At 34.5% G+C, this 14751-nt stretch overlaps 1 protein-coding gene across 1 annotated transcript; it reads right to left on the bottom strand.

Moving 5' to 3' along the window:
• Positions 1–4566: 4566 nt before the first annotated feature.
• LOC141492884 (olfactory receptor 2L2-like) lies at positions 4567–5505 on the bottom strand. Its single transcript, XM_074193593.1, has one exon. The coding sequence runs from the start codon at positions 5503–5505 to the stop codon at positions 4567–4569; it is 939 nt and encodes a 312-aa protein (XP_074049694.1).
• Between the last annotated feature and the right edge of the window lie 9246 nt (positions 5506–14751).

Here is a 14751-nt window from a genome sequence, read left to right as displayed (position 1 = left end):
GGCAAGTCCCTTAACCCCATTGCCTTGCAAAAACCTAAAAATAATACTACATTGAATAATAATGGTGATAATGGACATTCTTGTGCCACCCCTGTTCTTATTGAAAATGATCCTAGCTTATGCTCACTGCTTATAATAATTGTTGACATTTTTTAAAAAATGCTATTACTGTTTTTTCTTTTCTTTTTCCAGATTGTCATTCACTACTATGAAACACATTATAGAAGAAATTAGGTGGCACAAGGGATAGAGTACCGACCTTCAAGTCAAGAGGATCTGAGTTCAAATCTGGCCTCAGACACTTAATAATTACCTAACTTTGTGTGACCCCATTGACTTGCAAAAACCAAAAAATATTGTAAATCATGAATAATTAGAGAAATGCAAATTAATATCACTTTGAAATTTCACCTCATACTTATCAGCTAAGGTATTACCAAAAAAAGCAATCATAGTAATTCTGATCTTGTCCAAAGCAAAACAAAAGAGATACTTTTGCTGAAGCATAAAAAATTCTGCTCCAATCCCTTTTCTTTCTCTGTGTGTTTCTATCTAATTCTAGTGTAATTCTTATAAACAACACATTATAGGTTATTTTCTTTTGATTCAATCTGCTTTATTTTTCCATTTTATGAATGAGCCAATCCTATTCACATTTGGTCATGATTATTACCTGTTTAGTTCCCATTAATCTATTTTTCCTCCTGTTTGACTTGTCTCTTTTCAACCTTTCTCTCCTCAAAGTGCTTTTATTTTGTTTACTACCTCCTTTAGTCTGTTCTTTCCTGTCAGTTCCTCCCCTCTAAAGCCTTGCCTTACTTAATCTCCTTTCCTCATACTTCTCTGTCGGGTAAGATTGATTTCTATATTCTATTGATTGTATTTATTATTCCCTTTTTAGCCCACTCAACCTCTCTCATTTCTCTCCTGTATAATGGGCTTTTCACAACTCTTTATATGAAGTAACTTACCTCGTTCTATCTCTCCCTTCCTTCAGTACCCAAAGTACTCCTCTTTCTCTTACCTTATTTTTTCATTCTCTTAAATTCATCTCATATTCATACACTCTAGTCATGTTTATTCATTCTAGCTGTAATATTAATGACATAATTTTTTAAAATTGCAAGAATCATCTTTGCATATAGGAATGTAAACAATTCAGTTTCATTGAGTCCCTTATGTTTTCTTTTGTCATTTTGCTTTTTTTAGACTTCTCTTGGTTCTTGCAGAGATTAAATTTTTTTTTGACAAATTCTACTCTTTATGAAACCTTGAAATACTTACATTCATTGAATGCCCATTTTTTTCTATTAAGTACAATAATTACTTTAACCAGGTAATCTTGTGTTGTAACTCTATTTCTTTTGCTTTCTGGAATATCATATTCCATACCCTTTGATCCTTCAAGGTTGCTGCTGCTGTCTCTGAATATGGCTCCCTGATATTTGAATTATTTCTTTCTGTTGACTTACAGTATTTTCCCCTTTGACTTGAATGTTTTGTAATTTGATTGTAATGTTACTTTTAATGTTTATTTTGAAATCTCTTTCCTGAGGTCATTGGTGAATTCTTTCAATGCCTATTTTGCCTTCTAGTTCCAGAATATTAAAGTAGTTTTCCTTGATAGTTTCTTGAAAGTTTTTGCTCAGGTTTTTATTTTTTTGATTTTGGTTTCCAGTCCTCTAAGGATTCTGATATTATTTCTCCTATATCTATTTTTTTCTGTTCAGTTGATTTTTTTCTTCCAGTGAGATATGTTACGTTTTAATTTTTTTCATTCTTTTCAATTTGTTTCATGAGTTCTTGATGTCTCATAGAATTATTAGCTTTAACTTGCCTAATTTTATTTATAAGGAGTTGTTTTCTTCAGCTTTTGTATGTACTTTTCCATTTGTTCAATTATAGTTTTTAAGGAGTTGTTTCCTTCAGTTGTTTTTTGTATCTTCTTTTCCATCTCAAAAATTCTAATTTTGATCAGCTGTTTACTTTTTCTGTTATTCTCTCTATTTTCATATATTTTGTCACTTTCATTTTTTTGAAAAATTTCATCTACCATTCAAATGAGTTTTAAATTCCTTTTTTGAGCTCTTCCTTTAGTTCTGGACTTGAGCCCTTTCCTATTTTCTTTGGAGATTTCGTCCAATAGATCTTTTGACTTTGCTGTCCTCTTCTGAGTTTGTTGTTTTTGCTTCCCTATCACCATAACAATTTAATTTGGTTAGATTTTTGTTGTGGTTTTGAACATCTTTTTCTGACTTTTTCCCTTTCTTTTGGAGCGTGAAATGGACACTCTCAGGCTTCTTGTGTGAGGTATTATGCCCCTTAAGTACATGGGGGACCCATGTGTCTGGTTCTGTTCTGAGAGGGTTGTATGGTGAGTGACTAGCAATTCTGGATACTATAGGGGTCTGGCACTATAGCTGATAGCAAGCCAGTCCTAGTGCTGCTATCTTATGTGTGTTGAGGTTTTTGGGATGTTTCAGTATTTCTTGGGTCAAGTGATGGAGGCTACCTATTTACCCATGGATATGTTGAAACAGGTCACAATTCTTAGAGCTGGAGTCTGCCCATTCCCCTGGCTATGCTGAGGTAAATGGAGGGTCCTAATACTGACATTTGTCTGATGCTTGAATTGTGGTTTAGGATCTTTGGCTGATTTGTTGTGGTAGGACTTGCTGCTGGTTACTTTGATGCTTCCTGTCCTGGACCACATTACATTTTTACTTTAGTGAGATGGACCTTTCTTGTTAATCTTAAAAGTTTCTTGGGCTCAAAGATTTATGCTGGTTTTGCTTTGTTTTGGGATACCATTTTATGATTGTTTGGAAGTAATTAAGAGAGTTATAGCTTTCTCTGAAACCTTGGCTTCAAAGAGTAGAAGTTTTTTTCTGTTATTCTTATTTTCCCAGCATCATGGCTTCCATTTAAGGCATCTAGCTTGTGAGTATGAAAAGAAAATCTTTTCCTCTCTGTGTGGCTTGGTCCAGGCTCTCCTCTATTTTTCTTCCTGCCTTTCCCTTTATGTTTTTCTTTCCTCATTAGATTGCAAATTCCCCTAGCTTACATTGCCTACTATTACTTGAATTATCTCTGCTTAGAAGTGTCTTGTTCAGAGAAACAATTCATAAATTTGTTTATTTATTAATTGATTTTTTTTGTTCATTCTTTCATTTATTTATTCTTTCATTCATGTCTGACAATGAAAGTCTCATTCCACACTAGTAGTCTGAGACATTTCTATTTAGATGATTGTAGCAAATTTTTCAGAAACACTCATATAGTATCAGGATGAGTCTTTGTATTGGTCTAAGTGATGATATTTCTTGTATTCAGTTAACTATTTTACACTGTCTTATTCTATATATAATATATTGAATATACACACAGACACATTATAAATATATGTACATATAAAAGTATAATTATGTACTTAGCTTGTATGCTCTTTTTTTTATCCTGCATCAGTTAATATATGACTTTCCCAGGCTGTGTTGTATTCTTCATATCTATGTTTCTTATGTAACAATCATATTTAATCACTGTTATAAAATACAATTCTTCAATCCCTCATCAATGAGTGTCACTTCACTTCCATTTGTTTTTCTGGTCATGAAAAATACTTTCATCAAAATGTGGTATCCAAGAGACCTTTCCCTCCTATCTATACTTTCTCACAATATCACTCAGAAGACCAAGCAGGTACATTAAATAACAATTCCTAAGTTCAGGAAGACTAGCTTTCATTCTTCAAATGAAGAATTCTAAAAATATATCATAGAAAGATTATGTCTGGAAATTGATTTACTTTCCATTTACTTAATTTGACTTGAGCCTCATGTCATTGAACCTATACTGATCATAATGTTGGAAGAACTGATATTCTTAAAGTTCAACTGTTACCTTTCTTTACTCAAAAAAACTTCAGTGATTCAATTCTTTGACTAGGATAAAATGCAGATTCTTCTGTTTGATATTTCACTCTTCCCAATGTGTCTCCAGTCAATGTTTCCAGGACTCATTCCTATAGGAGGACTCCACTCACACTGCCTTTCATCCAAACTGGTCCTCTTGCAGGGCACCTAAAAGGTATATATATATATATATTTTTTTTTTTCTCCATGTCTTTTTGTATGGGGTATTCCCTCATGCCTGCAAAGCCCTCCTTCCTCAATACTGCCTTTTAACATCTCTAGTTCCCTCTAAAGTTCAGTTCAAGTATATTCCCCATATTAGCCCTAAATGACTTTTCAATTCATAGTGACCTATTCTGCTTTGAATATACCTTTTATTTGCATATCTGTGTACATGGCCTAATTCCTAGCAGAATATTAACTCCTAAATAGAAGTAATTCCCTTCTTTTTTAAAAAAGATGAACTTCTCAGCATGTAACATAGTCAGAAGGCATAGTAGATGTTAAATAAATGCTCATGTGAGTTTAGGAGAAATAATATCCTTATAAAGGTATGTTGGACTGGTAGAATTGTAATGAATAAATATTCTTCAGTGTGTGATAAGATGATGGTTACATAATTTCTAAGATTTCTTCTGTGACTTCATATTCACAGTTATTCTTTTGGGGATGAGGATCTCCCAAGGAATCTCTGGAAGGCTCCCAGTACCTCTTTATTCCTCAGACTATAAATAATGGGGTTAAGCATAGGGGTGATGATAGTGTAGAAGACAGCCAAGTTCTTGTCATCTTCTGGGGAGCGTAGAGATGGGGGTCTCAGATAGGTGTATACAAATGGGGCATAATAGAAGGTGACCACAGTCAGGTGGGTAGAGCAGGTAGTGAAAGCTTTCTTTCTCCCCTGTGATGAGTGCATTTTATGGACAGCATAGAGAACCCGAGCATAGGAAGCCATGATGCCAAGGAAAGGGACCAAAAGAAATATGTTGGTACTGAAAAATACTGTGTACTCATAGGCCCAGGTATCCATACAGGCTAGAGGTACCATGGCAGGGATGTCACAGAAGAAATGGTTAATGGTTCTAGACTTGCAATAAGGAATGCAAAGAGCATATGCTGTATGGAAAATGGAATTGATGGAAGAAGAAACCCAAGACCCAGAAATCATCAGCAAACATATTCTCTTGTTCATGAGAACAGGATAATGGAGTGGACGGCAAATGGCCACATAGCGATCAAAAGCCATGGATGCCAGAAGTAACCCTTCACCTCCTGCTATGAGTAAAAAACAGAAACTTTGAAATCCGCAAGACACCAAAGAAATGGAATTGTCTCCAGTCAGGTAGCTGATGCTCATCTTGGGAACTGTACTGCAAACGTATATGAGATCCATGAGGGAGAGCTGACTGAGTAGGAAGTACATGGGAGTGTGGAGGTGGTGATCCATCCAGATGAGGAGAATCATAGTTGAGTTGCCCAAGAAAGCAATTAAGAATATGAAGACAACCAGGAGGAAGAGGAGCAGGCCGGTTTTGGTTGGGGGAAACAACCCCTTTAAGAAGAAACCAGTGGTGGTTTGATTCCATTCCTCCATAAGAGTGCGTTTCTGGAATTGTTTTCCTGTAGGATAAAATGAGGAATAGAGAGAAACTGCTTTGCAACCAAACTCCCCTTGGTTTCTGCTAGAATCTCCTAATTCATGCACATACAAATGACTATATAAGTTGATGCTTTGATTTTCATCAGTGTGGTGGTATATTGGATTAGAAAGTAGATTTGGAGTTAAGACTATCTCACTTCAAATTTAGCCTCAGAAATTATGATAGCTGACTGACTCTGGGAAATTCACTTAAACTCTTTCAGTCTTAGTTTCCTTAACTGTTAAATGGAATTAATAATGCTACCTTTTTTTAAGATTATGTCCAGGGCTTTCAAAACTCTAAAATATTATGTTAATGGTAATTACTATATTATTATTATTATTATCATCATCAACATCATCATCATCATCGTCATCATCATCATCATGGCACTAGCTGGTACAGTGCATAAATTTTTGGTCCTGGAGTCAAGATCTGTATTTAAATCTACCTTTAGAAACTTAATCGTCTCTGCCTCAGTTTTCTCATCAGTAAAATGAATGGAGAAGGAAATGGAAGACTATTTCAATATCTTTTCCAAGACAACCTCAAATGGAGTCACAAAAAGTTGATCATATCTGAAAATAACTAAAAACAATGAGCAGTAATCCCAGATAATTCCCTATCTCTAAATAATTGACATTAGTGTCAATAAGGGAATAGAGATGTGACTTGACATTGCCATTTTTTATGGATAATGTTGTGGATAAAAGAATATTGTCATGATGTTTCAACAGTTTCTTATGGATTATAGTTATCCATCCCACCACTTTGTAGATTTTCATTCCCAGAGATTAAGGGTACCAAAATGGGAAGACATATTCTGTTAACAGCAATGATGCTTCTCCAGTTAAAAAAAATCAGTGATATAAAAGAATTTTATCCATTAAAATTATTTTTAATTTTTAGTATTTACATTAATTATATCATATATAATTATATTAATAAATAACATCAAATATTATTAATAAATTATTATTATTATTATTAAAAACTCTGAGTTTTTAAGTGCTTGTCATATGACATCATCTGATCTCTCCATTGTTGGGCATTACAGAGATCTGAGATGCCAAGATACTTGACTTGATGAAAGAGGCATAGGATGGAGAGATCTGGATTTTTCATCCATTTTACAATCAAGAAACACTCCAGTTTGATGATTCCTAGAACATATGCAGCCACAATAATGCTGTATGATTGCACTGATCTATGTATCAAGAAGACTGGTTTATAGCTATTTTATAACTAAAAGGCTTCGATGGGAACAGATCCCTTCAAATCCAGAAACCATCTCATACATCTAAAAGGAGGAAATTGGGTTCTATGACATCTACTTCCTGATTATTTCCTTAGCAACCCATCCTCACAACTTCCTTTGGTTGTATTTGTAAATATTTAAAAATCAGCTCTCTGAAAAGTAAAACATAGTTTAAAATTAATTTGCGCTACTGACTTTTTATCTATCATTTGTCTGAGGGAACAAGGAACCAAGACAGAAACAAAACATCAAGTTTTGATGTATATCTTCTGCTAATTTCAGTTCACAATGAATAATTAACTGGGAATTAGTGCTAGCACAACTTGAGCATCTTTCCTCAGAAATACCCTTTGGTAGTCTTCTCAGCTTTAGAGGCCAGTAAGTGTTCCAGTTCCACTAGGCAGTTTGACTGACAAGACTGCTTTTCATCAAATTCTTCCATTATAAGATCATCTTGGATGTAGAGACAACACTGATTGTTTTAAATATTGAACTTTTCCTTCCTCAGAATTAGTGTCATCTTCCTTGATAGCACAAAGCCCTCCTTTCTCTTCTTCAATTTCCTATACCTACCTTCCCTGAAAATATTATTCTATGAAGAATAGATGCCCATTGCATTTCTGCATACACACATATGCCCACACACAGACAGGACATTGTTATATTTGTTCATATATTTATATATTATATGTATTTATATAATTTTTTATAATTATATATAGGATTTATAGTTTTTAGACTTGAAAAGTGTAATACAAACATTATCTCATATTTATCCTCATAACAAACCAACAAGGTAAGTGCTATTATTATGCCATTTTTATAAGTGGAAAAATTGAGGTATGGAACAGGTAGTTGACTTGCCCAGGATCACAAATCTTTTAAGTTCCTGAATAACTGCTAGATATATGATAGAAGTGGATACAAAAATATATATAAATACATACATACACAAAGACGCAAATAGACACATAGTTATACATATGCTTATGGACATACTTAACACAGATAAACATACTGGTCCAGTGAATAGAGTAGTGACCTGGAAGCCAAGAAGTTAGGAGTTCGATCCAGCCTCAGATAATTGACAGCTAGCTGTGTGACTTGGGCAAGTCATGTAATCCTAATTGCCTGGCATCCAGGACCATCTCCAGTTGTCCTGATTCCTATCTGGCCACTGGACCTGGATGGTTCTGGAGGAGGAAGTGAGGCTAGTGACTTAGCCCAGTACCCCGACACTCAAATCCAATTCATGTGCTTATCATGGCATCATTGCCCTGATGTCATGATCTGCTTTGAGAATAAAGGACAAACATTAATAGGATACAATATAATACATATAATGCAATATAATACATATGATAAATATAAGAAACTATTGTTATGATTGTTGTGCAATATTATATTTCTTATGTAACATGCATTTATTATATAATTACATTTGTCATGCATGTTTATGGATAAAAGTATAGATGTAGATATTAATAAAAATCAAAATCACATTGAATCCCTCATTCATCAGAGAATCAAACCATTGTCGGATAATTTCAAATTCACTTTAATCCTATAACATTTAAAGCATATATAATATTGAGTTTCAATTATAAAGATATTCCATTTGCCTACTGGCATCTTATTGCATGATCTAAAAACATTCCATACTTGAGATCGCACCTTCCAATTTCTTCTTCCCTAGGAATTGTGTCAGATTGACAAAAAAAGAGATGTTGATTCATCTAATCCAAACAAATGCCTATGGTCTGGTTAAAAGGGGATGACTCGAATCTGATTACAATTTCAAAGTTTACAGCTATACTTCTTTTAAAAGGAAACAATAAAGTCCAAAAGCATAGATTACCAAAGAAAGAATTACTTTTGAATAAGAATTACTGGAAAAATTGGCATTCATCCAAGAAGCAAGTCAGGTTAGAGCAATACTTTACACCCAGATCACAGTTACCTGAAAGACAAGTGACCTAAATATTAAAAGTAAATGAATATTATACCATAAAAACAAATGGAAGAGAACTGGATCTGTTGTGCCTAGAGTACGGATTCTTAACTGAATAAGGGTAGAGGAGATTGCCATCAATAATTTCAACTACATAAAATTGGAAACCTTTTGAACATAGATAATAGAAACTATGCTAAGATAGGAAATGGTTTTTTTGTCAACTAGAAAAATACAGTTATTTGTATCCAAAGCTCTTATGAGGAACTGTTATTTATAATAGACAACTAACAGACACATCTGAGGCCAAAAGCAATTGCCAGAGATAGATGGTCAGTGAATATAAAACAAACACTTTTCAATGGTAGTATTTCTGACTATGAATTGCCACATTAATCAATACTCTCAATCACCAATAATGAGAAACACACAAATAAAAAAATAAACAAAAGAGCATCTTGAGGTTGCAGGTCGGAGTCATTGTCTTGTGAAAGATGACAAAAGATGGGAATCGTCAAGTTTAGAATGGTTATTGACAAAAAGGGCACATGAATGCATTGTTGATAAGACTGTAAATTGATCCTGCCACTGGAAATTCAGATGGAGTCCTGCATTGAAAGGGACCAAGTATTAATCTTCTTTGAACTAGATGTTTCAGGGATAAGGACTCCTCAAAGAGGTCACTGACAAACAGAGCCCCTGTATAAAGCAAATGATTGATATTAGCATGTTCTATTGTGGGAAGAATAAATTTTGAGAGGGCAGGTGATATCCCTCATTTAGGGAATGAATAAACAATTTCTAATACATAAATAATATGGGATATTTTTGTTTTGTAAGAAATGAGTGTAATGAAAGAGAAACATTCAAAGAGCTACACAAACTGTTAAAAAGGAAAGAAACAGAATGAAGAAAACAATGCAGACTTCAGCAACAGAATTGAAATAAACAGCAAAACATCTGAAATGACAACCAAGCTTAGGTCTAAAGATGGGGGTACTTAGAGTATAGGAAACTGCAAATAATGTCTGCCTGTTTTGTGTATGTTATTTTGTTGATGCACTTTTTATTCTTTATTTTATTATCTTAAAAAGAATGACTCTTTTTTTACATTGGAAAATATAGATAACATAAAAGTAAAAATGAAGCATGAAAATGAAGAAAATAAAATTTTATTTTGCAAGTAAACTCCCCCAAACATGAATGTCTGAGTAGAAGAATATACCGCTTAGGAAAATAGCCTTTACAAGCAAAAGAATAAATGAAACTTCTCTGTCTCTCTCTCTTTTTCTGTTTGTGTGTGTGTGTGTGTGTGTGTGTTCTGAGTTTTTATTATAATATTTTTATTTAGAAACATCCAGGGTTTCATTGGCATAGGCACTGGGAATTTATTAACATTCTTGAGATTTTTTCAAGTTCTCTAAATGCCTCTGTGGAACCATTGTTTTATTGTCACTGCTTGTTACATCACCAAACCATGGCTAATTGTATTTTCAATGAATCCAGGAAGTGATAAGCAACTTTGAAAAACAAGTTTAGGTTCACATTCCATTTGTAACCTTCTTCTACCTATGGTTTTAATCCTCCTGGTTCATGGAAATTATATTATCTCTACTCTCATTGTGCAATGTTAGTACTCTCACTGAATAAATGAATGAATGAATGAATGTCTCTTTTTTGCATGTGACAGAGTTTAGTTTGAGACATACTCACTTTTACCTCTAAGAATCAGAGGATTTCATAAGTAAGTGGTGGGTCTTCAGAGATAATTGAATTCATGAATACATTTACTTTGATTTTTTTTTTTTTTTGTTTGCACAATACTGTCCAAATCCTAGAACTAATTCGAAGACCATTTCATACAAATCCATTCTGGTAATAGTACTCCCTGTTGGTCTGTCTATTTATTTTTCTTTCCTGCTTCCTCTATGTATCTGTCTCTCTGTGTCCCTCTTCTCTCTTTCTCTTTCTGTATCTCTGGTTCTATCTGTTTCTTTCTGTGTCTCTTGCTCTGTCTATTTTTCTCTAGCTCCTATTTTCATTTTCTGGTTCTATGTTTGCGTACATTTCTGTCTCCATGTCTGTCATTCTCTTTTCCTCTGTCTTCTCTCACCCATTTGCATTTGAAAATAGCTTGTCTTTGCTTCCTTCTGAGACAGAAAAATCATTTCCTTTGCATCCTTTACTTGAGATTTCCACAGGGTAGCAATTTTTTTTCTTTCTTTCTAAAAGAATGGACTTCTGGATTCCTACTCGCAGCTCAAGTATTTTAGTCCAAGGAAGACATTAAAAGAAATGTAAACTTTGAATGTGTTCCCCTTATTTATTTTTTTGAGGATGAAATGCATTCAGCTGATAAAATGATGCCTATCTGGGAGAAGAAAAAGGGAGCATTAATGGAGAGAAAGAAGATGAAAGAAGGAAGTAACCAAGTCCTGCTACTTCTTCATATTTTGCTCTCCTGCCATGAAAATGATCTCCATGGAGATCTCAGAAAAGTCAGAGAAATTAGAATTAGAACTGCACCTGTGCTATTTGGGGCAAATTATTACATTTCACATAAACTCAATTTTTTCATTCATGAACAGGAGTTTATGGGGCTATTCGTGACATAAATATGTATTCAAAATAAGTTATATTCCTAAAGCACCATATTTAATTTGGGTATAATTTTAGTTTTGTTATCATTTATATTATTGGATCATTTCTCATTGATGTTTTTATAATCATTATCCTATATTGAAGGTGATCATTTTGTTTTTGACATGATTTATGATGATTCTTTTGATTGTTAAACTTTGGGTCCTCAAATAGATAGGGTGAACCTATCTGTGTCTGTTCTGTGTATCACTTGCCAATCCTCATCTGTCTAGAGAAACAAGCAATATATAGATATCTAGATTGCAAAATTTGCTTTGCATCTTTTTAAGAGTTCGATAATTCAGTGGATGGAGTTTCAGCCCTGAAATCAGAAAGACCTGAGTTCAAATCTGTCCGCAAGCACTTGAGTCAAATTACCTTTGTGGCCCTTGTTAAGTCACTTGACCCTGATGCCCCACATCCAGGGTAATTTCCAGTCATCCTGATCCCTATCTGACCACCAGACCCATATGATTCCAAAGGACAAAGTGAAGCTGGTGACTTTGCACAATACCCATTCACTCAAATTCAATTCCCATGCTTGCTTTGGCATTAGCTCCCAGAGATCATGGTGCATTTTGAGTATGCTGCATCAAAATAACTTGATATAGTAGTTCATTTATAGCAGCCCAATACCACAGTATAAAACCAATTCTCTCAATTGATATGAAAAGCTTAGTTTTAGGCAGCACAAGTCAAACTATGGAAGGATGAAATTCAAGAAATCTGGGATGGTCCTGGAGAAATAGCCTAGTTAGAAGAAAATACTCTAGAGTCAGGGGAAGAAGAAAGAGGTAGATACTTCTTTTCTAATGTTAGAGTACTATGTAAGCATGAACACACTGCTGATGCTAAGTAGCATAACACTGAGTGGGGTGGGGGTCGGGGGCAGCCCTGGGGTCATGATTCGGGTCCTATATCTGTTTTGCTAGGCACATTACAGAAAATTTGGGTGAAAGATACTAATGTGCCGTGAGTGTCTTTTTTGTCAAATCCTCCAAATGAAAGAATAGATCTAATCTATCCAATTGCCCTCGAAAACCCAGGCTGAAGTGCTGAAAGAAAACTAATTTTTTTACAATGAAGAGTAAGTGATATTTCAGGTAAGGAAAAATGTCTATTATTGAAAATAATGCTAAGAAAATGAATAGATTCACTGAATTAAATAATTGATTCAAGAAACTCTATATGCCATCTCCTCCCCATGCAAGTGGACACACACACACACACACACACACACACAAACAAACAAACAAAGAAGCCATGCACAGACCCCAAAATTTTTCTCTAACTCAACAACTTTTGAAGATACAAGTTCCTCTTGTGATGCCCTTGCTCTTCATCATAGAGACTCTTTGCTTTCATGTAAAGGAATCAATTAATTTAATCCTGGAGGTTTTTCCTCTATCTTGAAATAGAGTGATTGGTGCCTAGGCAAAGAGTTGGTAAAGACATGGTACAGAGCTTGGGGACCATGGGCAGAAGACCTAACTTTTGATGTGTGAAGTTGGCTATTGGAGGTGAGGTGTGAAGGCTAGATGGCTCAGCATCAGTGTTAGAAGTAGGAGGACTCAGAGGATGGCAAGCTGTCCACCCTAGGATGTTGTCACATTCTGCCTCCATTTACTCTTTTCGCACATCTTCCTCTCAGATCCTCCCTCAGATTTCCATCCAGAATTGCAGAGCTCCCCATAGTTTCCTATTTTCCTTGCTTTTCAGAGCCCTTGTTCATGTTTCACGTGTGATGACCAAATGTCCCCCTCAAGGGTCCTTCATAGGTGACCTCCTTCCTCCATTGTAGGAGGGCCATGCCTACCCTGTTTTTGACAAGAGAATCTGGTTTCTGGGACGATCCTCTGAGAAAGAGTTTCCACAGACCCTTTCAGTTACTTCTCCATATCTAGGAAGCCATCCTTTATCTAATTCAAATTTCACAGAATCATATGAAGGAGGGAGTTGATTTGAAATAGTGATAAATCATATAAAAATTTTAAGTTGGATACAAATATTTTCATTTAGAATACATGCTCCTGGAATTGACTGAAAGGAACAAGACCAATTGGACATTGTACACAATAAGAACAGCATTGTGAGTTGATCAGTCCTAATGGATGGAGCTCTCTTAGCCGTTTAGAGACCGAGAATAAGCCTGGGAGATCTGCTATGGACAATACTATCCCCTTTCACAGAAAGAAAAACAAAACACAGCAAAACAAAGAAAAACCTACAGAATGAACAATATGTTGACTTTTAAAAAGTTTCTCATGTTTTTCGTTCCTACCTCGTGGTTTTCTTTCTTTTTCCTTAGTCCTAATTCCTCATACAGAAAATGATTAATCTGTAAACATGTATAAATATAATGTTCACATTGAGGGGAAGAGGATGGGAAGGGAAGATAGAAGGAAGTTATATAACTTGTAATTATGAATATGCAGGTGGATGACTGGAAAAAAATTTTACAACAAGTAATTGGAAAAATAAAATATTAATTGTGGGAAAAAAGAAACAAATATTCTGAATAAGAATAATACCATATAAATAGTATATAAATAATATATATACTATATGTACTATATAAATATGTATATATATACAAATAGAAAATACTATGTATATAAATATAAATATAATATAAATACTATGTAATACTGTAAATACTATATAATATAATACTATATAAATACTATTAATAGTATTTAACTATTGAATTATATTTTACCATCTAGTCTTCACTGGAAATAAGCAATGACTTTGTACAGATCCTCCCCAATACTTGCTTGGCATAGAGCAGGGAACACTGGACTTTGAATTGGAATGATCTGACAATTTAACTTAATTTAAGAAATAATTCTATTTCAAACAATTACTGGCTATGAGAACCTGCTCAAGCAACTTAATCTCACTTGGATTCAGTTTCCTTATCTGTAAAAATGAGGAAGTTGGACTTGATTCCTATGAATCCTCTTCACCCCAAATATGTGACCTAAGGGATCCCAGCTTTGATATCTCTCTCACCTTTCCAAATGATGATGATCAACACCCTAATCAGCTGGTATTGCTCAGTTGGTCCTGAGGCAATTCCTGAAGGCAGCTGATACAGGGATAGGAAAATTGAAATATTATATATGTTCTCTTATACTGTTTGGCAAGCTGACACCCCTTTTTGCAGTGATTGCTCCGTCCATGTCCTCAGAGACTACCTCTATAACCATCTCCCATCTCAGCCTCATAGATTTCCACTGAGTTCATTTATTTTTTCATCCCTGATTCTGGACATACAAAATACACCATTATTTATTATCCATCTTCTCTCTGGAGATAATTATTGGCTTGTACATCCATAAGAACCAA

The sequence above is a fragment of the Macrotis lagotis genome, chromosome 1 (genome assembly GCF_037893015.1).
Source record: "Macrotis lagotis isolate mMagLag1 chromosome 1, bilby.v1.9.chrom.fasta, whole genome shotgun sequence".
NCBI lineage: Eukaryota > Metazoa > Chordata > Mammalia > Peramelemorphia > Peramelidae > Macrotis > Macrotis lagotis.
The sequence above is the reverse complement of the archived record's forward strand: the minus strand, read 5'-3'. Positions and strand labels throughout refer to the sequence as shown.